This window comes from Falco punctatus (genome assembly GCF_963210335.1).
Source record: "Falco punctatus genome assembly, chromosome: 2".
NCBI classification, from domain to species: domain Eukaryota; kingdom Metazoa; phylum Chordata; class Aves; order Falconiformes; family Falconidae; genus Falco; species Falco punctatus.
Window position 1 is genome coordinate 79,790,149 of NC_137581.1, and position 23,934 is coordinate 79,814,082.

The following is a 23,934-nucleotide window of genomic DNA, read 5'->3' on the forward strand; positions in this document are numbered from 1 at the left end:
GAGCGGCTCCGCTCCCCGCGGCGGGCCGGGGCCGGGCCGAGGACTCGCCACCGCCCCCTCAGCCCCGCGGCGGCCGAGGCCCGGGGAACCGCGGGAGGCCGGGAGAGGGTAGCGGTTCCCCCCGGAGGCTTCGCCCACCGTCACAGAGGCGGCCCGCAGCCTCCGCGGGGCGCGCTGCCGGCGCGGCCCGGCCCACGGCGCAGCTCTAGGCAGCCGCCGGCCCGGCCCGCCGCCGCCGGGGTGCCCGGCTGCCCGCCGAGCCGCCCGGAACCCCGCCGTGGCGTGGCGCAGCCCGCCCCGCCGCCGCGGGGCGCCCTCCTTATCCACGGCACGGTGGGGAGGGGCCCAGGCAGACCGGTCCCGCCGCGCAGCTCCCGCGGCCGGGCGGCGACCCGCAGCCGCGCCCGGCCGCTCGGCTCGGCGCAGGCCAGGCAGGAAGAAGGAAGCACCGGCGGCAGCGGCGGCAGCGGGTAGGCTCGGCGGGTGGGGGGCGGCCGTGCACCTGCCGTGCTCGCGGCGGGGGCGGGGCGGGGGCGTCGCCGCCGCTTCCCGCCTGTGCGGCGGCGGCCCCTTCCGCCGCGGGGCTGCTCGGGAGCGGTGGCCGGGCGGGGGGCGCGGCGGGTGCGGCGGCTCCGGCTCCCCGCCGGTAGGCGCTGGGTAGGCGGCTGCGGTGCGGCCGGGGCTCGGGCGGTCACCTCCCCGGCCGCCGCCGCCTTCGGCTCTCCGCTTGTTTTGCTTCACCTTTTGTCTTGCTTTCCTCCTTTGATTTCTTCATGGTCTTGGGTTGCTCCGAGACCCCCTTACTCCGCCCCCGCCGGCGGCGTCAGGCCCCGGGCCCGGGGGCGTTGTTCTGGGGGCGTCCCTGGGTGTCGCGGGCAGCGCCGGGGGTGCGCGGCTGCCGCTGGGCGGCTGTAACCCGGGGGCAGGGGCCGGCCCGCGGCTGACGCTGAGGTGCCCGAACCCTCCCCGTGGGGGGCGAGCGGCTCCTGAGGCCACCGGCACCTGGTAGCGCTGGGGAAGGCCCGCCAGGGGAGGCGTGTGCTTGTCGCCTTCCCCTCGCCCGGCGCCCGGCCTGCCCCCGTGAGGGTGTGCTGCCCTCGGCCCGGGCTCGGCTCTGAAGGAGCTGGGTGGCAGCCCGGGCTGCGGCTGGGCCACGCGTCCCGTGTGGCGGCGGCTCCCGGCGCGGCGCGGCTGGCGGCGCAGGGTCCCGGGACGCTGCCGCGGGTTCGCTGTGCGTTCGCAAGGACTCTCCTCCCCTGTTGTTGAGCCAGGATTAACTGTTTTCTGTTTCCTGTATTAAATGGCAGGAATATGGACGTTTAAGGTCCAAAGCTGATGGATTTGGCAGTTTATGGCTCAGGTGCAGAGCTGCTGGGCATTCAAGCACAGTATGCATTTGATCTGCGTGTGTCTAAAGGCCATTTTGAGTCCTTAAGGGCATCCTGATGAGCACTTGCATTACCCGCTGTCTCTGCATACGCAGAATTAATGTCTGCCCTCCAGGGGAACCGTGCGTGATGGGGCAGGGGCCAGGCAGCCTCGCGCTGTCTCTCCAGCGTGCAGCACAGCTGAGCCAGGCTTCGCAGTATTTGCAGTGCTAAAGGCCAGTCACAAATTACTGTATTTTACTGAAACAGGGAGGGAGCTGTATTTCAGCCAGTGCAGCGGGAGCCTGAAGAAGCGGTACGAAGTTTGGAAGGTATATATGGATTCAGAGTAAGTACCGGGATATTGCTTTATACGTTGTAGCCCAACAAGGAGGAAGCAAAGTATTTGTTTTCACTGTCAGGTAAAATAGTTGCCAAAAATGAAAGAACATAAGACCAGTTCAAGTGATTGAGTTGGAGTTTGATCTTGGGCTTCATTAATAAAATGGAAATATAAAGGATGTGTTTATAAATTACCATTTGTGTGTGGCAGCCTGTTAATGTCATTTCTGAAGAATAGCTTAGTTTTAAAATCTGGTTTAATCTGCAGCAGGATGTGATCTTTATAATCTGCTACCACAAGTTTTATTGCCACAAGTTTCTTTGCTTTTCTGGAAGGAGTTTTGTTTGTTTATTAAAGGCACGTGAATGTCAGAGGAACTTACACATATATGGGGACAGAGGCAATGTTGACAAGTAAATGAGACCTCTGGTTGCTGTCTGCAGTAGAGAAAATGAAATCAGCCTCTGAAATAGAATTAGGGTGCAGTTCTCTAAGCACTGGTGCTAGTCCAGTCATCTTTGCTGGGGTATTGTGGCTTTGTGACTCTGGATTTATGGCAAGGATACACTGTTAAAGAGGTGCTGTGAATATGATCAGTGGGGCATGTGCAATTAGCATTGAAATCTCTTATAAGATGGGTGAAGTCCTTTTCTGTTTATATTAAAGCTGTTAAATAGTAACCTGTTAAGCAATTACTTTACTATGATGACAATTGCCTTGTCCCATTATATTTTAAGGGAACTGTTTAAAGAGGTTTATGACCTCGGACTTTTGCTGGCCTCTCAGTTTTTTCCCAGTAGATTTTTCTGTCCTCTCACTTAGTGTGATCAGTTAAATAACAGTTTCAGTGTTTGGGATAACTGTGAGAGAGGGGAAACGGGGTTTGGGATCACCCTGAAATAGATCTGTTACTGGTGGAAGAAAAATTCACTCCTACTCTGAGCTGCTTGTGCCCACCTCTCTTCTTACCTTTCTTCTCCCACTGGAGAAGCTATCCACATCTCATTTCAGCCGAACACAAAATTACTGACAAGCAGTTGTTGATTTGAAATTAAGAGTTCAGCTGGCCTAACTAGCTAGTCATGGCTGTAAGGGGCAGTCCTGCTTGTAGTCCCTGCCTTTATGTTCCTGCTGCTTCGGATTCGTCCTGCGTAGCAGCTTTTTGGCCACAGAGTGAGTTAATGTTCTATTTTCTTATGGATCAAGCACTTGAACTATAGCAGTATGACTGCAAGGTCTGACACAGAGGGAGGCAGGGACCTGCCGCTGGGAGTGGGAGAGGGGAGGAGAGTGTAGGGTTGCACTTCCCCTAACCTGCAACCCCATGATTATGGGTTTTGCTGATTAATTACGCAAACAGTTATCTGATTCAGGGCAGGGGGAGGTGGAATGTGCTGAGCAAGATTAGCAAGTCAATTCACTTTTAGGGGAGGGAGGTGTCAAGATGAACCAGGATGCTGTGAAAAAAATAAAGGTATGACAAAAATGTGTTAGCATAAAGGAGCAGACTTGATGTTTTGGTGGGATACCCTGTTACGTGAAGAGGTGGTAGTTTTCCTTCCATTCCTGGGGAAAAAGCCTATGTGGGTAGTGAAACTTTCAAGTTCTGGCTTTTGACACAGCAGGTTCTGTTTGGTATTGTCATTCAGCTGGCTGAGGAGTAGTAGTTTTGATTTCTGTAGTAAGATGAGGCAATAAACATGAGGGAGGCTCACACCTTTGCCTACCCAGTGGCAGCCTCTAAAATTCCCAGGTTAAGACAAACCCTTGGTCTTGGCAGGTATGTTTTCTTCAGAAGTGATTTTGCTTTAGCTCACCTCCTGCTGTTTACCAGGAGAGCTAGTCCTGTATCCTACCAGCTTCCGTCAGGAGCGTTGCAGCAGCTGGTGCTAGTGCTAAGCCCAGTAGTTGGGCTCTGGGGAGGGTAGGGGTTATGGTGCAGACAGTGGTGTGTTATTTGTCAGGCTGCTGGGGTGTCTCTAGTGTTAGCATGCAGGGAGGCTCGGTTTGCACGCATGAGTTGCAGTCACACCTGTTGCCTGGAGTGGCTTTTCTCATTTTACTCAACCATTGGCTCAGATTTGCTGCGAAGTAACAATGCAGCTAGTTCCTGTTGCAGTACCTGTAATAAAGGGTACCGTGTGTCTTTATCTGTTAAGGGGCTTCCGCCCAAATTTGAACAAACAGGAGGGACTCTACAAGATTTTAAACCAAAGTGGATTGATGCTGCCACAGTCTCAGTCTTCCCTGCATGTCATGTAGGTGCATGAGCCTGCCTTCTCCCTTGTGCTGGATGAGCAGGTGTAGGGAGCTCAAGTGGTGAAAAAGCTTTTTTTCTTTTCTAAGTTTTCTGATCATGTGGTGCTTTATGCAGTAGTGATACTGGGATGGGGAAGTTGGGCTGGAAAAGGGGGTGCTGGCCAAGTCTTGCTGGCAGTATTGTTCAGCAGCACCTACTCTCTAGCTGGAAGAGTCTCTGGGCTGAAAACGCTACAGGAATTTTTTAACAAATTTCAACCTCATGAATGTTTCAGATGTGTTAAGATGTCTTTGTAAGCTGGGGGATTGCCTATTTGTAGTCTTTCAGGGACAAAAGCAGAGTGTTTTGATGTCAGTCAGCTGGCTTTGGATCATGTTCTAGGTGCATCTTTCCCTTGTGTCCCCACTCTTTATACTATGTTGACTTCTCAAAATAGAGTATATGTAATCAAATTGAGAAAAGGCTGTAATTTATATTGGCTTAAAGTTCTTCATTACATTTTTGATGTCTAGAAGATTAGTTGTGGTAATTGTCTCTGAAATAGATAATTGCTGATTCAAATGTTATGATTAGAAAATATTACACTAACTCAGTAAGAATATTTACTTGTCAGCTTCTCTTATTTGAAGATCAGCAGTTAACAAAGGCAGAGTGAAGAATTTGCCACGTCACAACTGAAGGTATAAAAAAAAAGAAAAGGTACAGGGAGATCTACTCAGCAGCGTATCTTCCACGTTTGTTAACAGCCTATCATCACACAGCTTTGGGAGGATCTTTGTACACATTCTGGAGAACAGTTAATGTTGTCATAAGTACATAATTGTGTCGCCTAAAATTTGATACCAGCTGTGGAGTAGATGGCTCAGCTTCCTCCTGGCATTCGCTTCATCACTTCATTTTCACGAGATCAGTGGTAAGTCTTGAAGTATGGTGGTGATCTTTGTTTTGGACAATGTGAGTTTGTGCTCTGTTTTTACTTTTTCGTTTTTTAATATATACAGCAAGTAAATGTAGCCAGTTGTATAATAAATAAATATTGCTGACACCTAAAAAGTGAGATACTTTGTTAGGGGAACACAGACCCTTGCAAGTCAGGTGTGCTAGAGAATAAAACCTTTTGTCCTTTTCTTTGTGAGATATATATTTGAAGGGATATATTTCAGATTTTAATTTACAAACTCTTTAGGTGGGAGGGGTGCTAGAGGTTAGCTTTCTTAACCAGAAGTATGTTTTCTCCCCCATAATTTGATGTGTAATACAGACTTGCAGCCTGACAGTTCTAGTTCTTGCTACTGTAGTATTTAAAAAACTAAATCCCAAAACAAACCCAAAACCTCTGCTTTAGGAAAACCCATTCAGGAAGTTGAATGAGATAGAATACCGAGTCAGTTGTGTGTGGATAATAAAATAACAAATGAAAGACCAAGCACTTCCCATTTGAGCAATTTTATTATATGGTTTCTCTAGTAGAGCAGCAAGGACAAAGTAATTTAAGTTTTATCACTGGTGAGGCGTTTCCAGTTACCTAAGTGAATAAGTCAACTCACAGGATATTTTTTTTAATGTCTCTGTGAATATACCAGAACTATAAAACAAGATCCTTGTTAGTAAAAGTTTGTAAGGCAGAAAATTATTGAAAAGGGTTAATGAAAAATTAGAGACCATAGTAGGCTGTGTGATATCAGATCTTTATACGTATATATGTACTTTTATTTACAGATGCTTAATTTTAAGATCAGGCTAGAAGGAAGTGGTAGATACACTTTGCATATTGTTAAAAGCACAATCTGAAATGTGCTGTAGTGGAGAATGGACTAGATCAGATTGTTATCTTTGTTTAACGCTTGCAGTGACAGGGAGATTGAGATGCCCTTTTAATTCAGATGAACTGCAGAGAAAGATCCAAGGATCTTGGGGGAAAATTCCTTCCTAGTCCCAAAGCTGGTTAATTACGTTCATGTGCTTTAGCTGACAGTATGCACAGTCAGTGTCTGTCTCCCTGTCCATCTCTAGAAATGGCTGATTTCTGTTGCTACCAGCAAAAGTAAAGCAACATCCTAAAAGCAGTAAGGAAAGAAAAAACCCATAGTAGCCAAACTGGCAATTCACAGAGCCATCATTTATGTCCTAATTGTACCAGAAAACTGGATGAGACAGTGAAATGTGAAATCTGATTATCAGTACGTTTAATGTTGAACTGCCTTTAAAATAGCCCCCAAAGGAAGATTGTAAACAAGGCAGATCAGCTCTGTGGACACCAGAGTACTGCATGCTGTCCTGCCTATATCTGGGTGTTACCAAACTCCCTTCCAAAGACAGATCTGAGCAGATTTTGCAAAACAACATAACTGCTAGGGTAGTTCTACAGACTGTTAGAGAACATGAAAAAAAAAGTTGGGTTTCACTATTCCAAGATTACCAATGACTTCTGTAATGTTTTTATGTAACTTAGTGCTAAAATTAAATCTGAATAAAATAATTTTCAAATACTGTTGTTTGTTTTTTTTATATTGTAGGTATAGAGCCTTCATTTTCTCTCTCACTTTCTTCTTGTATGCCAGCTTCCATTTATCAAGGAAACCTATTAGTATAGTTAAGGTAAGCAAGGTTGCATCCTTGTTAAACATCCTTCTGTTCCTGTCAAACACGGAAGTAGTTGCGGTTTTTTGGTATTTCCTTTTGTGAAAGGCAGTGTTAAACTTTAACTTGGAATGGTTCAAAAGCTGAAAAACTGATAAAGCTAGTACATAGTGACGTTTACTTGATAAACTTCGGTGAGACCACACCTAGAATATTGCATATACCTCTAATCTTTGGGTTTAAGACTTGAAAAAGCTATGCCTACACATAATTCATGTGAATTTATCTAATTAATTATAGATTTTAGGAGTTTACAGATTTACACTCATATGTTTGAGAAAAATTGCTTGTAACTGATAAAATTCTACTGGTGTTTGCAAGACTGTTCGAGTATTGTTGAGCATTATAGTCATAGTTGTCTGTACACTTGGGACTCTGTTTCCAGTGAAGCTGGTGGCAAAATATTATCTAATTCTAGATTTGTTAATCTTCAACCTATATAATTTGTCAAACACAAATTAAATTCCTGAGGTCTGTATTGTATATTGATAAATAAAAATGGGCAAAGTAGCTTGGCGTTAGTGAAGACTTTTGAAATTCTGCAGCATTAGAAGCACCGGTTCACTATAGCATGTGGTTTTGACCCACATAATTACATTTTCGTGTAATGGTGGTTTCACCAAGCAATTAATAATGGATAAGAATTCTACTGATTTCAGTGAGTTTGACACAGGTTTATGTAAAGCAAGAATTGTTAAACTTGTTGCTGTATGGAGTTTAACAATCAGAAGTAAATTTTCCATTTTCAAATTTCCTTTCTGTATCAGGGAGAGCTACATAAGCATTGCGCTTCTTCACATGAAGTTGAACCCGATTCTTACAAAGAATATGCTGCGCAGATTCAACCTGTCAAAAAGCCATCTAATGTATCTCAGTGTGGTTGGGAGCCATTTGGTAAGAGATTATATGCCTCTTGCTATTTCTTCCTCGTGTGTGGAGGGATTCAGGAGGTGAGGAGATATGTATGGGAGGCGTGTTTTGTTTTCCGTGTTCTCACTGATTTTTCCAAAGAAAGTTAAGTTGTGACTAACTGTATGATGTCTTTTCTACTTAGTCACTGACATTATTTTACCTGTTACAGCTATGAGATGGTTTTAAGAGATCAGTTTTCAGTCAGAAAATGGAATTTGTCTTTAGAATGTCTATTAAGGAAAAAACAGTGAAGAATTAAATAAGTCATTATAATTTTCTGCTGGTTTAATTCAAGGTTCAGCAACCATTTAAATGAAGTTACTTGGTGTTTATGTAAACTGGAACTTTTCAGAGTCCTTACCTACGAGAAAAAATACTTTTCTTGCTTTTTGGGTGACTATTGCAGAATAGAGCTGACAACTTATTGAATAGCTTATGAACCTGGCCTTTCACTTACATAGAAAAAATATTTTCCAACTTACAATTAAATTTAAAAATAACTGTATTTGAATTTAATAGAGATTTTTGAATCATTCCTTGATGCTTTTGTCACTACCAAGAACATCAGCAAAGTAGAATAGTCCATTCTGTCAATGTGCCATTCCACTCTGGTCTATCTAGCCATCCATTCTAATTATTATTTAATTAGCAATTAAAAAAAAGTTCTACTCTGTTCAAAGGTAATTAAAGGCCTGAGCTCTGGGTTTTCTGTGGACAAAATTCTGTGTATTAACTGCATGCTGCAAGGTAATCAGTCTACTGAAATTTAGTCCAACAGGTTTCCAAATGTATCGGGATGCAGTTAAGCTTCGTTTCTGTTTCTCGTCCCTGGACCAAGGGGAAACAGTTTGCTTGTCTAAAACACTAGTTAGCTTTCTTAATGGAGATTTCTGAGCTCCAGTGTCCTCCTTTTTCCATGAATACGCTGCACAGGTTATTGCAAAGCTACCCCTTTGGAATGGCACTCTAGACTTGTTCTTTCAGCTCTTTTTCAGGCGACATAGCTGGCAAGCTGGGAGTAACACTGGAAGAAGGAATGCTTTCATAACTGTGACTTTATTCTCAAAGTCAATGGGAATTGTGGGTCCTTGCAAATACACAAACTGTCTTTCTTCGTATGAGCTCAGGTCCCTTGAGACTAAACTTGGTGTTTCTATCTGGGTGGAGTCCCTGCTCCCTCCATCCTGACTGCAAGTCCTATTTAGCTGTGATTATGGTAATTTGCTGTACAGAGCAGAATCCTGTTTTTTCATTAAACAAGACTTCTATCTCTATGCCTTATGAGTAGCTAGTTGGAAAATGAAATTCAAAAGGCTTCAACCATTTAAAAAAAGATATATTAAGTTGATTCCTTAAAAGCCTATATGATGATGGGGCTTTTTAGCCATTTCGACAGTTAGGACCTCACACTTTTGCAACACATCTTTCCACTTCTAATAAAAGACCGTTAAAATTTGGGTCTTCTTTTCTCTAAGGACCTATAAGAAAAGGTTATTTTTTATTAATTATTAAATTTAACAACAAAAAGTTGCTAATAACTGATGTTCTCTTTCAAATGATAATTTAAATAAGGTAGACTTTCAAATGGGTCTACCAAGATTTTACTAATATGTTACAGGCAGAAGAGTCAGTTGTAGTGGTTGTTGTTTTGATTAAATAAAATATTTTGCAAAATGCATGCTTGTGTCTAAAAGTGCCTATTGAAAATTAAATGTCAGTGCACATTCACTAACATTTTTCTTGTCATATGCAAAAATGGTTGGGAAGTTATTGGTACCTTTAACTGATAATTTGTTTTGAAAATTATTCTTAGATAAGAACAACTACAAACAGTTACTGGGAGCACTGGATTACTCATTTTTGTGTGCATATGCAGTTGGAATGTATTTAAGGTAAACTGCGCTCTTGGAAACCTGCTTTGTCTTTTCCTGTTAATTTGTGGAGCTGCACTGCTTCTAAGATAATGTCCTTTCCTACTGCAGTTTCTGGTGAAGAGAGTAAGAACTTGGTTATTGAGGAAAAAACATCATCATCCTGAGTCCCCAGTGGTACCATTCCTGTTGGTGTATAGAAAGCTTCTTAGCTGCACTCATCCTGACTGCTTTGTGCAAGAATGCTTTCTGACTTGCAATCTAGTCAGTCTTTTCTTCATATGGAATGTGAAGGAATATATTCTGCAAGTTGGATGATAAAGTTTGAGGACAGATATATTCCAGAAGTAGCCTAAAGTGATTGTCCTGGCTTTCCCTATAGTCAAAGGACAGAAGCAGACACCTCCTAAAAAAAATAATACCAAACCAATCTTAAAATGTGCAGTATTAGCTGCTCTTTGGAGATGCTTCTTTTTACTGACTAAAACCAGAACCTTCATAACTAGAATCATTAGCAAGGGACACAAGTCTCACTTTAAATGGCTGGAGACTTGTCCCACCTTATGGATCATTTAGAAAATGACTCTGTAAGTAAATGACTTCCAATGCGCTCCGGGTGAGTATCTCCCTGGAAGATAGTTGTGCAGATGTTGGTATTTGGCAATTAGCGAACATGAAATGTTTGCTGTTTTTTTTCTGTTGAGTGCTAAAAATTGCTCATTTGCTGCTGTGAAGAACAACAGCATTTACCAGCGTAAGTTTCTCCTCAACCAGAAGTAAACACAAAATATTCTTTATTTGTGAAGGCTGGGGTATGATGTAATTTTTAATTACTGCTTTTCTTTTTATTTTCTTCCATGTTCCAAGTGGAATAATAGGAGAACGGCTACCTATCCGGTACTATCTGACAGTTGGGATGCTTGCTAGCGGACTCTTCACTGCGATGTTTGGATTGGGTTATTTCTATAATATACATAATCTGTGGTTTTACATAATGGCCCAGGTATGCATGATGTTATTTAGATACTCTTGAATTTCTATGGTGCTGTTTAGTGTTTTATTGGAGTTTTTCAGTTGTGAACAGTGATTAGTGGTTGGATGGGAGGCTGTAAATGCTGGCATACATTGTTGTTGATGACAGGCAGAAATGATAGAGTGGATAGCCCCAGGCTTATTTTTGAAAAATGTTCTTTCTAGTGGAAGAAATCTTTGAAAGCAAATTAAAGTGTTTCAGTCTGTGTCAAGTCAGTGATCAAATCCTTGCAAGCTTAAATGTGGGCAAGTTTTAAAACAAATTATTTACTTTTGTCAGTCTGCCAAGACCTGAGTGATGCACCCTGGCTTTCTCTGCAGGAAAATTACATTTATACTGCTAACGAACAGTCTCCCACGTTGGTGTGGCTGAGAACAGGCAGCTTCTGTAACAAGATTCATTGTGTGGGATTTTTCAGAGCACTTGTAGATCTAATCAGGTGTCACAAGAATATTTACTGTTGACCTAAAATGGAATTTAGGTCAGAACCAAGATATTGTTAGCACTTCTGAGTCATTTTGGACAGGTCTGCACCTTGCACTGCTCCTTTGTGTTACTGCAGTAGCGCTTTCACTGCTGGCACATTTGATTGGCATTGTGCAACATGGCATGCAGTGATACTAACTTGGGTACTGCAAGCATTTATAACCATTTCACCACATCATCCATTTAACTATGTCGCTGCTGCAGTGCTCTTGGCTTCTTACCTGTTTCTAAGACAGGAGCTGGCTCCTGTAGGGATAAACTATCTATCTCTACCAATGCTGCACTGCGTTGTGTGGTCAGTGGGTCCTGTAGTACCAAGGGTGGTCTCACGCCACAAGCCTGATTGGTTTTTGCTGGGTAGAGCGAGGTTGTTTCATTTTATGTTCAAATGCTCATTGTACATGTGAATTATTTTATTGTGATCTTTGTGTTAATATGTAGTTCTAGCTAGGGAGTGTTTTAGGAGTTGAGATGAGTTAGCATTATGGTCTGTGCAACATGAAGGGTGAAATAGTTCTTACTTCAGCCTGAATACAATAAGTTTCTCCTCTCAGTTTATTTACAGGTGTCTGTTAAGCATTTTAAAGTTAATGTTCAAACTTACCCAGTCACCTAATTTTTTTTCTGCTTTGTTTGATTGCAAACATGCTTTGCTGTATGTTCAAATATGCTTCTGTTTAAGTGTAGGCGGTTAATTTCTCTGTTCAGTTCAGTGCCATGTGATTTTGGTAAGCATGTGATTGAATTACAATCTTTTGTGGTTTAAGTCATAAAATAATTAGAGAGATGTAGGCAGAGGGAAGAATCTCCACAAAACATCATCAATTGTTTATTCTTGCAAAATAACGCTTTCAAAACCCCCTGCTCAATTTCTAGATTCAAAGCATTTGTGTAGGCTTCCTCTTCCCTATGCAGCACTTGGCAGGAATTGTGTAGGAACCTGATTTATTATAGGGTATGTTTATTTATTATTATTTTTATATACTTTCAGATAGCTAATGGGTTGGTGCAAACTACTGGCTGGCCGAGTGTCGTTACATGTATTGGCAACTGGTTTGGAAAAGGAAGGTAAATAATATGCAATCCAAAGTTTTGGAAGTACAAATCAATACATTCTGGGCTGTAATATGATATAGTCAATGTAAATATCTTTTTTTTTTTTTTTCCTTCAGTATTTTTTGGGGGATGAAACAAGCAGTTAGGTAGATCTTTGAGAGGAGTTCCATTTGTTACACTGATTAGTAGTTTATACATTGGTTTGAAATATTCTCCCTCATGTCAAAACAGTGTTCTGTGGTAGCACTTTAGTGTGATGCTTAATTTTTCAGATGAAATATTTCAGAATTGAATTAAGAATAATTCTTGCAAATGCTAACAATCTAAACCCACTTTTAATAAAGGCTGTTGTTATGCCATTTTAATATGGAATTTCCTTTGTTTTCATTTGTGTTTCAAAGCAGCTGTCTGGGTGTAACTCTAGAAGTATCTTTTTGTCTATTGTCTTTTTTCTAACACACAAAAAAAATTTAAAAATTTGAAAATGTAATTAAAAAAGAAAATACATCTGCCAACTGATTTAATCTTTCTCTTTGTCACTTTAAATCATCTCTCTTTTTTTTTTCCCTTAATACTGCATAGAGATCACTCATAACATTTATTTTGTCATACCATACAGGATTTTTCCATGAATTTTGCAAGAGTTGCATGCTAAATCCATTTGCTTTAATAATGGTTGGTGCATGTAGCATATAGTAATGCTACTGTAGTGCCATCCATTCTAGATACATAACATTGAATGAACATTATTGTCAATCAGTTCAAAAGAAGGACATATAAAAATTATGTATATGCTTTCTGTATAAAATCACAGGATAGCTAAGAAGTAATAGGCTCAAACTAGTTTTCCATAGTTGCTGCTACCTTTTAGGTGAATGTTGCAAAATGGAACATTCAGCAACATTTCTGGCTGCTTATGGTGTATTTTACACTGTGTAAAAAGCTGACTGGACAGCTGAGCCCAAGCAGTGGTGGTGAATGGAGTTTTGTCCAACTGGTGACTGGTCACACGTGGTGTTCCCCTGGGCTCAGTACTGGGGGCTGGTCCTGTTTATTATCTTTATTGACAATCTGGATGAGGGGATCGAGTGCACCCTCAGTAAATTTGCAAACACCACCAAGTTGAGGGGGAGTGTTGATCTGCTTGAGTGTATGAAGGCCCTGCAGAGGGATCTGGCTAGGCTAGACCAGTGGGCCAAGGCCAATTGTATGAGTTTCAACAGGGAGAAGTGCTGGGTCCTGCACTTGGGTCACAACAACCCCACGCAGCGCTACAGGCTTGGGGAAGAGTGGCTGGAAAGCTGCCCAAGTGGAAAAGGACCTGGGGATGTTGGTTGACAACCTGCTGAACGTGAGGCATCAGTGTGCTCAGGTGGCCAAAAAGGCCAACAGCATCCTGGCTTGTGTCTAAAAGTGTGGCCAGCAGGACAAGGGAAGTGATCGTCCCCCTGTACACAGCACTGGTGAGGCTGCACCTTGAATACCGTGTGCAGTTTTGGGCCCCTCACTGCAAGAGGGGCATTGAGGTGCTGGAACAGGTGCGGAGAAGGGCAGTGAAGCTGCTGAAGGGTCTGGAGCACAAGCCTTGTGAGGATAATCTGAAGGAAATGGGGGTAGTTGAGCCTGGAGAGGAGAAGACTCAGGGGAGGACATTACTGGTCTCTACAACTATCTGAAAGGATGTTGTAGCAAGGTGGGTGTCAGTCTCCTCTCCCAAGTAACAAGCAACAGAATAAGAGGAGATGGCTTCAAGTTACACCAGGGGAGGTTTAGATTGGGTATTACAAAAAATTTCTTCACTGAAAGGGCTGTCAAGCATTGGAATGGGCTGCTCAGGGAGGTGGTGGAATCGCCATCCCTGGAGGTGGTTAAAAAATGCATAGATGTGTCACTCAGGGACATGGTTTAGTGGTGGACTTGGCAGTCCAGGGTTAATTGTTGGACTTGATAATCTAAAGGTCTTTTCCAAACTAAATGATTCTATGGTTCTATGCAGAGAATGATAACAGTCATACAATACTGAACAAAACTGGCAAGTGTGTGCAAAACAGATACGTTTATTCAGATTTTGCTTTGTGCAAAAGCAACAGCCTTTAGTTTTTAGGAGGCTGCATAGTGGACCGGTGGACAGGACTCTGGTTTGAATGTCAGTGATCCAGTTCTTGGAGGTTTTTTGCTACAAATTCTGTGAAACATGAGCAGACCCTTTAGATCTTGTCTTCAGCCAAAGGAAGATTTGATTTAGTTCAAATTAGGGTGCTTCAGGTAAACCCCTGCTGAGGGCAAAGCAGTTTTCCTATGACTTACAAGGAAAAAACCCAAACCTGCTAATTGTCATGACTTCAGTAGGACTTTTGTGGTTTACAGTGGCTCAGCTGGAGCTATTCTGCAGCAGCTCTAATCTGGGATTTCCAGGAAGACAGCAGTTTGATGTAGCTTTCAGCAAAGCTTGTGCAGGTGTTACCTTCTACTAGTGCCTAGCAAATCCAGAATGTAATCAGAAAATACTGGATTTGCTCTACCTGTCCTGTACAGATTGTTTTCTTCTGCATGATAAGTCTTACATACCCTGAAAGCGTTAGCTTATGGGTGCAGCATGTCTGCAGGAGGACTTGCATTCCCAGAAGTGTCAGACTTGGCATACACATACTACTCAATATCTGCATACTTCTTTTTATCAAAGAAACTCTTACCTGGAAATAGGCAAGCCCTAGTGATACCATTAAATGCAGGATGAGTTCTGTCACACACAGAGAAGTATTTAGAACATTTCTATTAATATTTAGGTGCCTTGAAATTGCCAGATGAAAGACTAGCATAAAAAGTGATCATTTAAAGAACAGCAAATATTTCATGAACATCACAGGTGAACAGTCATTTTTGATACAGTTTTCTCAAGATAGTAATGCTTATAGTTGGAGTAGTAAGAAATGTTTGTGTGTTTGTTTTAAATGCAGGAGAGGATTGATCATGGGAATCTGGAATTCACACACTTCAGTGGGAAATATCTTGGGATCCTTAATTGCTGCTTATTGGGTGTCTACATGCTGGGGTCTGTCCTTCGTGATGCCTGGTGTTATCATTGCTGTGATGGGGATTGTTTGTTTCCTGTTTCTTATTGAACGTAAGTGCTTTAATGAGATAGAACCATTATGGGCGAGATAGTTCATTATGGGTGAGGAACACCAGCTGTTTAAGCAAAATGACCCAGTGTGAAGTATATTCCTCAAGCTGTGCCAATAGTTAAAGAACTTCTTCCTAGAACACTAGATAGAGAAGAACCTGTGTATGTCTAAAGAGTTTATACACTCAGACTCTGGCATACCTGGGAGAGTAAAACTACAGAATTCAGCCCACTGCACCGTTGTTAGTTCCCTGTCTTTGTAAATTGTTCAAGTCTATCTTAGCCCACCTGGCTGCAGTGTATATGTCTGTGCTACTGTTCAACCCATGCTATTCATATTCAGTGCCATGAAATACAGAAGTCAGCTGATAGAGCAAGTTTTGTACTTTAAATTAGAAATAAAACAGGAATGCCCCATCTTGTCCCTGTGTAGACTCAGAAATATTAGTATAAATGCTTATTTTACTGTACCTGTCCCATCTCAGGAAGTAAAAAGTTCTGCAGATGTGACTAGAATGCTGTAGTGGGCTGGACTGCCAGAATAGCACTTAATGTGGTCATGGGATGGGAAGGGTACCATGAAGCACCCTTTTGTTTTTCTCTGAAGCTACAGTTACACATTTCTAACAGGACTACTTCTGTGTTAGTTGTTCTGTTGGTTTATTGTTGGTAAATTACACTACTGGTGTTTTAAATTATGTTCATTATGCTTGTTTTCACTATTAACTATGTGTGGTATTGTATTTCAGATCCTAAGGATATAAGTTGCTCCTGCACACCATCCAGCGTAAGTGAATGCTTTTTCTATTTTGGTTTTTGCCTCCTAATACACATTTATTATGATAGTTCTGGAATTCAGATAATCTGTGTGGCCCTTTCATGTCAGGCTGTTGTAACTGACCCTGTACTTGAGGGAAAGATTGGTCTTCTGTGCTTCACTGGTGGACTAGTAGCTTACTTTCTATCAAAGCAATGTGAATCAAGAGGTGAATGAGTTTGTTTTAACTAAAGTTTTGGAATAGTTGCTCTTACTACAGCAAATCAAGTAAAAACTGTTCATCTTTTTTTTGAGTTTTCTTGCTTTCCTTCAGTCTTCCTGGGGATCTTCAGAGCATTTTGACTTATCTCCTGCCTGTTACCTTCCTTGCTTAGGTATGGTATAATGAGATAGCTGCAAACCATGCCCTGTGAATTGTGTCACTGTTTGAGAACCCTGTATTAGGCACTGCAGAAAGAGCAAACAGCCTTTTTGTGATGTAGTGTCAACGAACCATTCATCTATGGGCTTGGGGATGGAAGGTGGGATGTTTCTTTTGATAGAGGGAAGAACAATAGAAGCACATGGCTAGGGAAGAGAGGAAGCATGGGACGGATATAAACCTGAGGTGAAGAGATTGTAACAGTCAGTCTGTGATCGTGAGTTTAATCATGATATAATACGGCCTTTATTTAACCAAAACTGACATTAAAGAGCTGCGAAAAGGAGAGAGAAATAATCTGTGCTTAGAGGTATGGGTCACATGATGAATCAACGCTTCAGTTTTTGTGGCATCGTAGAATAATTTAACTTGAAAGGGGCGGGACCTCTGGACATTGTATGGTCCTACACTCTGTAGTAGGTCTAAGTTTGACAGAGAATCAAATTGCTTAGGGTTTGCCTGTCAAATTTTCAAGTCTTCAGGGATGGAGGTGCTGATTATACATAGATGATTTTTTTTAATATACAGTGTTTTTAGAATGCATGGATCACATTTTACTGGCATCAAGGCAGTGGATCTTGCTATTTTGTCAAGTGAACTTCACTTTAGCTGTAAACATGCTATCACACACAAACTGTGGGACACACTGCCTGGATCACAAGGGAAAATCTGACTCGACTCGAGTTTGAAAATCCATCAGCAGAGATTGACTGCTTAAGGCATTGTTGAAACAGGGTTGAAGTGTTTGTGTGTGCAAATGTCTAAGCTTTCTTTGAGCTGCTGAACTTTGCATATATACTTCCTTGTGCCATTGTGGCAGCAAAACTCATAAATTTTAAAATTGTTTCTATAAGGAAAGTTTTGTGTTATTTGTATAGAGTTGTTCAAACACTACTTTAAAAGTAGGTTAGAAGTCTTTAAGCTCAGGTATCAAGATGTTTGCCCAGCACTTCTGAAACAAAAATTCATAAGACATTTTATGTACTCAGAATTAAGTAAAGTAGAAAGCCATGTCAGTGGTAAAAAGATATGCCTTAGAAAGCTTTAGCTACTATGTGAGAAAATGATTCCATTTTTGCCTCATGTAGCTATGACCCAAAAGGAGGAAGGCAATCCAAACAGAAGGAGAGAAAAAGAAAAAGCAAGGAAAGGGAAAAAAATAAAGAACATTAGGAAGACTAGATGTGGATGTGTATAACTTCTTGTAACAGAATGTCATTTGTAGCCCAGTTTTGTTTAGGAGTGTGTTTGCAGGTTCCTCTCTGTTTCGTGTTCTGTAAGACTCTGGTACCTGTTTGTCTCTAACCAAAACCTGGATCAGCTTGTTGCTCTTAGCTCTTTCTCCTTTGGTTCCCATAGACCTGTGGGCAATCAGGTTCACCACATTTTCAACTAGTTCTGTGGAAGAGTAGTAGGATTTGGTTGGTCTTTAAGGTTTCCTGTATGTGAGGGCAAATCAGAGCTATTGCAGAAAGTGTCAGAGGGAAGGTCCCAAGGGAATCCCACATATATTTTCCAGTGCTAGGGGGTTATACCTGGAGATGTCTGCACATGTAGGTGTACATGAACTATAAATTTTAGTTGCAAGTCTTGCAGGTAGATTGTATGGGGATGATTGCTGTTTTTTTACCACCCACCCAATAGTTTCAGATAGATGGCTTCTTAAAATTTTAAATGCTCTCTTTTTCTTGAATAGTAACTGAAGACCGCTTTTCTGGTCTGTTTTATCTCTTCTTTACCAGTTAATGGATTTTTTTCTCCTCATATGAAGTACTCCTGATGAAGCTACTGAATGCTTTTAATGGTCTGTGGAATTCCTGTTCTAGTCTGTTATTGTGAGATAAGGTGTGCTTACAATGTGCTCTGTATTTTTCACTTAATTCTCTTTCATTTCTTAAAGGTAACTTCTGTCAAGTATGAGAATATTTTGACTCTTAAAGACTCCTAACAGGAGGTATTTTTTTCCCATAGATTTTACTTAGTTTAGAAATGCTCCCATGAACATTTCAGCTGCTGTTTATAATACCTAGAGCATAATGTTTACAGAACTTGCTGTTAAGCTTTATGGAAGTAAAATGTTTGTTATTTGTTTCAAACACTTACTGGAAAGCATAACTAAAGAGTTCTGCACAGTATGTTGCTCATATCTTACAAGGAGCCAGTATGGAAAAAATTAGACATTCAATATCTACTTGCCATGATACTGTTAACAAAAATTTGGTATTTTCGGAGCTGTTTTCCCCTTCCATTCAACACCCTTTCCCCCAGTCCAGAAAAAGGCTACTGTTTGACCTAATCTTCTCTAGATTCTTCTCTAGATCAAGATCACTGCTCCAGGTGTAGTCTCGTTGTGTAGGGATGCATTTGACCTTCTCTTGCTCTGGAAATCTTGCTCTCCATGGCAAAAGGCATCACTTCTTAGTTCCCTATTCCATATATCCACATCTGCTTGTGGAAGGGAGAAGGTTTGTCTTGCAGGAGGTTTATAGATGGGCTTCCCACCCTCCTCAGATCAAGATTTGCCATTGTCTTGGGAAGCCGTATGCCATTTGGGTTGCTCAAATACCTCTCTTCAGACCTGTGTGGTCTGCAAAGTACAATGGATTCTAAATCCTTAGTGAATAAGTCTCACAGCTGCTGTTCACTGCGGGGAGGGTGGTTTTAGAAGTTAAGGAAATTAATAAGGTAAAAATAGAAGTTCAAGAAGATCTTCTACAAATGCAGATGTGGTACTGACAATGTTTGACTTTAAAGTAAAATGATTGCAAATCAAGGAAAGGTTTATAGACCTTTCATAACACAATAGACAATCATAACACAAGTAGACTGTGTTATTACTGGGAACAAAAAATTTCAGCCATGTTGTACAAGGGGTAGAATTTGCCGGCAGGCATGAAATACTAGTTGTCCTTTTTTGCTCAGTCATTTCAATGACAACCTGAACAACCTGTGTGTTTTTTCAAATAATTAGAAATGTTTTTTCTAAGACACTAAAAAACCATACATGCTTGCTTTGCTCATAAGGCTGTAGTAGGTCACTTTGGGCAGGTGTCTTGGTGCAGGCAGCTCTGCTAGCTGGTGCCAAAAGCCAAACCTCATCGTGGAAAAATGAGGCCAGTTAAATTTAAGCACGACTAAAATAAATGCTGAACGTGAGGGAAGGACTTAGGGTAGATTTATATTAAGATTTATAGATCAGATTAATCTCTCTGTGCTATCACTATCTTGGATGAATGCAGTCTACTGTTTATTTGCAGCATGATCGTGAGCCCAGTATTTCTACAGAGTTTGTAGTGGTGAGTAATCTGATTTAAATGAGTTGTCCAGAAGCCCAGATGGAGGGAAAGATGCAGAGCCTTGAATGTGCAGGTTTTATTCTTTATTCACCAACTTCTTGGGCTGTGCTTCATTTTCTTGTTTTCACCTTGGCTCTGATTTATGAATCTGAAATTTGTTTCAAAACAAATATTTGAGTACAGTAAAGTACTTGTAAATGCTAGCATTGGAGGCTTAATCTGTGACTTTCCAAAATGCTATACCCATGACAAACACAAGTGAGAAGTCAGTGTACTTTATTAAGCAACAGTGCACTTTCATGATGAAAGTTAGAGTAGATTTTAAAGGTGTTTGTGAAATGTGATGATTTAGAACTGGTTTTATTGCTTCTCATCTTTTCTCCCTGTACCTTTTTTTGCTATAGCTAAACACGTTAGTTGCAGCATGTTCACACAGACCTGTCTTTATGTTCTAGGAACTTTCTGTAACCTGACTTTGCATTTCCAGGAAACTTGGTTCTGTTAAACTCCTGTGGCAAAGTGCTTGTGCACTTAAAAGATACCAGGCTGCAGTTTTTATCTTCAGAAAAGGAGAAAGAAGTCTTAAGTATTAAATGTGCAGCCTCTCAGTCTAGTCCTTTTCCCCAGACATTTCCTCCTTACTGCAGCAGATCTTATTTTTGACACTGAAATGGAAAAGTCTTTCATTTTTTTCTCTGCTGAGCTGCTGAATAGAGATATAGATAATTTGTCTCTGCATAATGGATTTTCTTCCCCATAGGTTATCGTAAAACACTTTTTTGACAAGACCCTAATTTTCTGTAAGATAAAATTTAAAAATCTGTTTTATTAGACCCTTGGGCTTTCAGTGTTTTTTGTTTATTTTGGGGAATGCATGCCCAAGACTGCTTGTGCCTCAGCTCTGCACTGAGCAGCAGAAATACTTTAGTTTATCCTCAGAAGTGTTTTGCCTTCTTTAGAAGGATTTGGTTGATATATGGCAGTTTGTCTAAAGAATACTGCAATACATACCCTTATATTTTCGTTGGGGAAGAATTACCTAGAGATTAATTTTGAATTAAAATGTTCAGTGAGGGTGAACATTCTTTTTTTATTTGTGGTAGTGGGTTGGGGGGGGGGGGGGGGGGGCGGGCAGCAGTGGTTTATTTGGGGCAGGGTTTGGGGGTTTTAGTTTTATTTTGTTTTCTTAATGTGGTGTCCGGAGTACAATTAGACACTTAAACATCTCATCCCTGAGGAGTGCACTGTGCCTCTTGTGGTATTAACAATAGTTTGTCGGTACCTAGCTGCAAACCTGCTTCAGAGCTGTATGTTTAATTTGATGGACAAACCTTAATATCCCTGGTAAATCTTTTTAGACAAAGATCTCACAATGATGTTTTCCAATGAATGCCATTTTGGATACACTAATGCACTCATAAGTACGCGTAAAAAGCAGGTCTGTCTGAGGCCTGAAGATACAGCTTGTCAGCTCTCTTTTTGTACTGGGCATGCTGGAGATGCTCGGACTCTTCATTAACCCTCCTGCTCACAAGAGCGTAGTCTATTTCTGGGTTAGAAGAATATAGTGAGAATAAGCTAAAGGGAAAAACTTTTATCTTAAAGAGACGGGGAAATGAAGAATCAAAGTTTTCCTGAAACAAATAAACATATGTAGTTGCTATTAGGATTATCTGCTTATGAAAAAAATTGTTTGCAATGTCAGTAAAGGAAAAAACAGCTAAAGATTTTAACAATGGCATGACTGCTCTGAATTCAGTGTGCTGCTTCTATATAAAACCAGTGTGAAGTTAGCCTCCAAATAAATTTGTGACTGCATGTTATGTATGTTGCCATAGGTCTGCATAAGAACTTTAGAAACCCAAAATACAGTCATTAAATTAAAGATGCTCCCTTTGGGGTTATGTTATGTTTATGTTACAATACACAAAGACTTCTATTGCAGAGAAATGACCGACACTAACGTAATCCTTTAAAAAACAAGCAACAGAAGTATGGGGGTTTTTTGTTTTGTGTTTTTCAGAGTTCTAAAACCTTTCTGAATGGTGCATCTCGATTCAGAGTCCAGATGACAACTTTAAATGCTAAGGAAACCAGCAAACCTCAGGTAAAATGTAACATATTGTTGTAAAATAGTATAGAAAACTTCTTAAAGCTCACATGGAATAATTATAGTAGATTTGTTATTGGTAAAGATTGCTCTTCCTTTTATGATGCTGAAATCTACTTCCATCTTCATGCACAAATGAAAAATTCAAATGAGGGAGCTAAGCAGTATCTAACATAAATACTGCAAGCTGAGGTGAGTAGGAGAGCATGCTTACTCAGTTGGTCTTATCTTGTGATATTCATACAATTCCAGCAAAAGTAATGCACTGCGCAATATTTAAAAATAGCCCATTTGAAGTCTTTAAACTACTCATATTGTGTTTGTCCTGACCTTGCAGTCTCCCTTCTCTTGCTTTTTAATGTAATAGGTGTATGTACTTACAAGAGTATACATGGAGATGGAGAGTTCTAAATATGAGCAGTTGTTCACAAAAATCTTGCTTAAAACTTGTAACTGTAAGTGCTGGTAATTCTCACTGGAAACTGAATTCTGGATTTGTTCATTTGTGAACAGAAAGACATTTTATCTTGTGATGGACATTAACTGAAAATATCCATTTGAAATTTTTTATTTGTATTCAGTATACTTGTCACGTCATATCCTGAGATGATAACGTCTTCTTTTTAACTTCTTTCAGACTTTTACAGGAAAATAGAAACTTCCTGTTCTTTTCATCCTTTGCCTATAAAATAATAATCAGCATTCACAGGGTATAATAATCAATGTTGTTGAAGAGATTTTGACATTTTTGATAATATAGATATTTTGATTGAAATATTGATAATTTGATAAGAAAACTTTTAACTCTTTCTTTCGATCAGTCCAGCCTAAACCCCCTCAGAACTGAGTTTATTAATGTTCATTTTGAGCTGCCCAAGAACATTCTCCGGCCCAGAAACCTTTTGGCAATATTGTTTCACAACCGGCTGGAAGATAAGGAGAGAAGATACAAGAATTATCAGCAGTTCTCTTTAGACAAGTCCTGAGGACAGCTAAAAATATAGTCAGCAAATTAGTAGCCAAAATTTCTCTCCTGGCTCTGCTAGTACCTCTACTCTCAGCCTGTGCAAAGAGTCTGCATAGCAAGTAGGCAAGGAAAACGGACCCCCTCTCACACTGGCTGGTGGTCCCTTGTGAGCAGGGAAGAGGCACAACACGGACAACAAAGCATGAGGGAACTTGCTGGTGATGCTGTCAGTGTTCTCCCCCTGCCTCCACCCTGCCAGCTGGCTTATATGTTTGTAATATGGAGTCCTAAAAAGGGTTAAAAAGAAATTAATAAAAAATTAAAAATCCTTGTCTGTCACTATCTGAGACCCCCTGATTTTCTGACAGTGACAGAAGATAATCTTTTTCCTGTCAAAGTAGGGTTGAGTATCTTTCCTTTTTACAGTGGTTGTGTTACAGTTGTGCTGAGATGGTTATTGCAGTCAGCTTTTGTGCCTGTACAAACAGCAGATGTTTTGCATTTATGAGCTGGTCTCCAACCACACTGGAATGGCAGCTTTTACTGATTTTTTTTTTTTTCCGTGACCTCTTCAATGACTGTAAAAAGAAAGCAAATATTCAGGATATGCAGTGATTGAAAGCAGAATGTGGTTTTTGCTGTGTGACCTGAATACCTCTGTGTGTTCATTACTGCTTATGTAAGGTTGGCCTCTTAAAAATTACACAAAATTGAGGGATAATGAATCCCTCCCCAGAGATCAAGAGTGTGCCATATGCCTAATCAGAGTGTGACAAGCTGGCAAGGCTGAACAATATTATTTCTGCCAAGCACAAATGCTGTTTTTATTTATCATTCAGCTATGTGCAGCATAAAAATCCCATATTGTTGAGAAAAGTTTCCAGCATGAGTTGCTAAATAAGTTATTTGGACCTTGGTCACATCCACTTCAATGTTTAACCCACTCTTCTTAAATAGGCCTAGAGCTAACTGTCTTAGAAATGAGCAGCATTACCTCAGACAATCCTGGTTAATTTTGCTGTGCAAATTGTGCAGGAGATACTCACTTAAGATGCACTGTTTAAGCCCTTCTTTTCCACCCACCCCCCCCTTTTTTTCTTAAAGTGTTAATAGCTGATGGTTTAAATTGTTACTGTTAAAATCATTGAAATCTGGAAGTTGCCCCAGTAATTCAGAAGATGAGTACTTATGATGGAGTGACTCATGTGCCATAACATAGGTTTATGGTGCCATGTCAGACGTTCCTAGATGTTTTTTCTGTCTTCTAGTT

General features: G+C 41.0%; 1 protein-coding gene across 14 annotated transcripts in view; it reads left to right on the plus strand.

Annotated features, from left to right (window-relative positions):
• Nucleotides 1-335: 335 nt before the first annotated feature.
• SLC37A1 (solute carrier family 37 member 1) overlaps nt 336-23,934 on the plus strand; it is a 42,043-nt gene continuing 18,444 nt past the window's right edge. Inside the window, exons 1-13 of one of the 14 annotated variants that reach the window (XM_080376731.1) lie at nt 336-470; nt 1,638-1,716; nt 4,584-4,650; nt 4,732-4,883; nt 6,487-6,568; nt 7,378-7,504; nt 9,336-9,414; nt 10,261-10,396; nt 11,904-11,980; nt 14,926-15,092; nt 15,842-15,879; nt 19,549-19,587; nt 21,611-21,694. In XM_080376731.1, the coding sequence (XP_080232857.1) occupies nt 4,828-4,883; nt 6,487-6,568; nt 7,378-7,504; nt 9,336-9,414; nt 10,261-10,396; nt 11,904-11,980; nt 14,926-15,092; nt 15,842-15,879; nt 19,549-19,587; nt 21,611-21,694 (885 nt within the window). In that variant the 5' untranslated portion in view covers nt 336-470; nt 1,638-1,716; nt 4,584-4,650; nt 4,732-4,827. The other 13 variants (XM_080376720.1, XM_080376729.1, XM_080376727.1 and 10 more) reach the window with 13 other exon arrangements.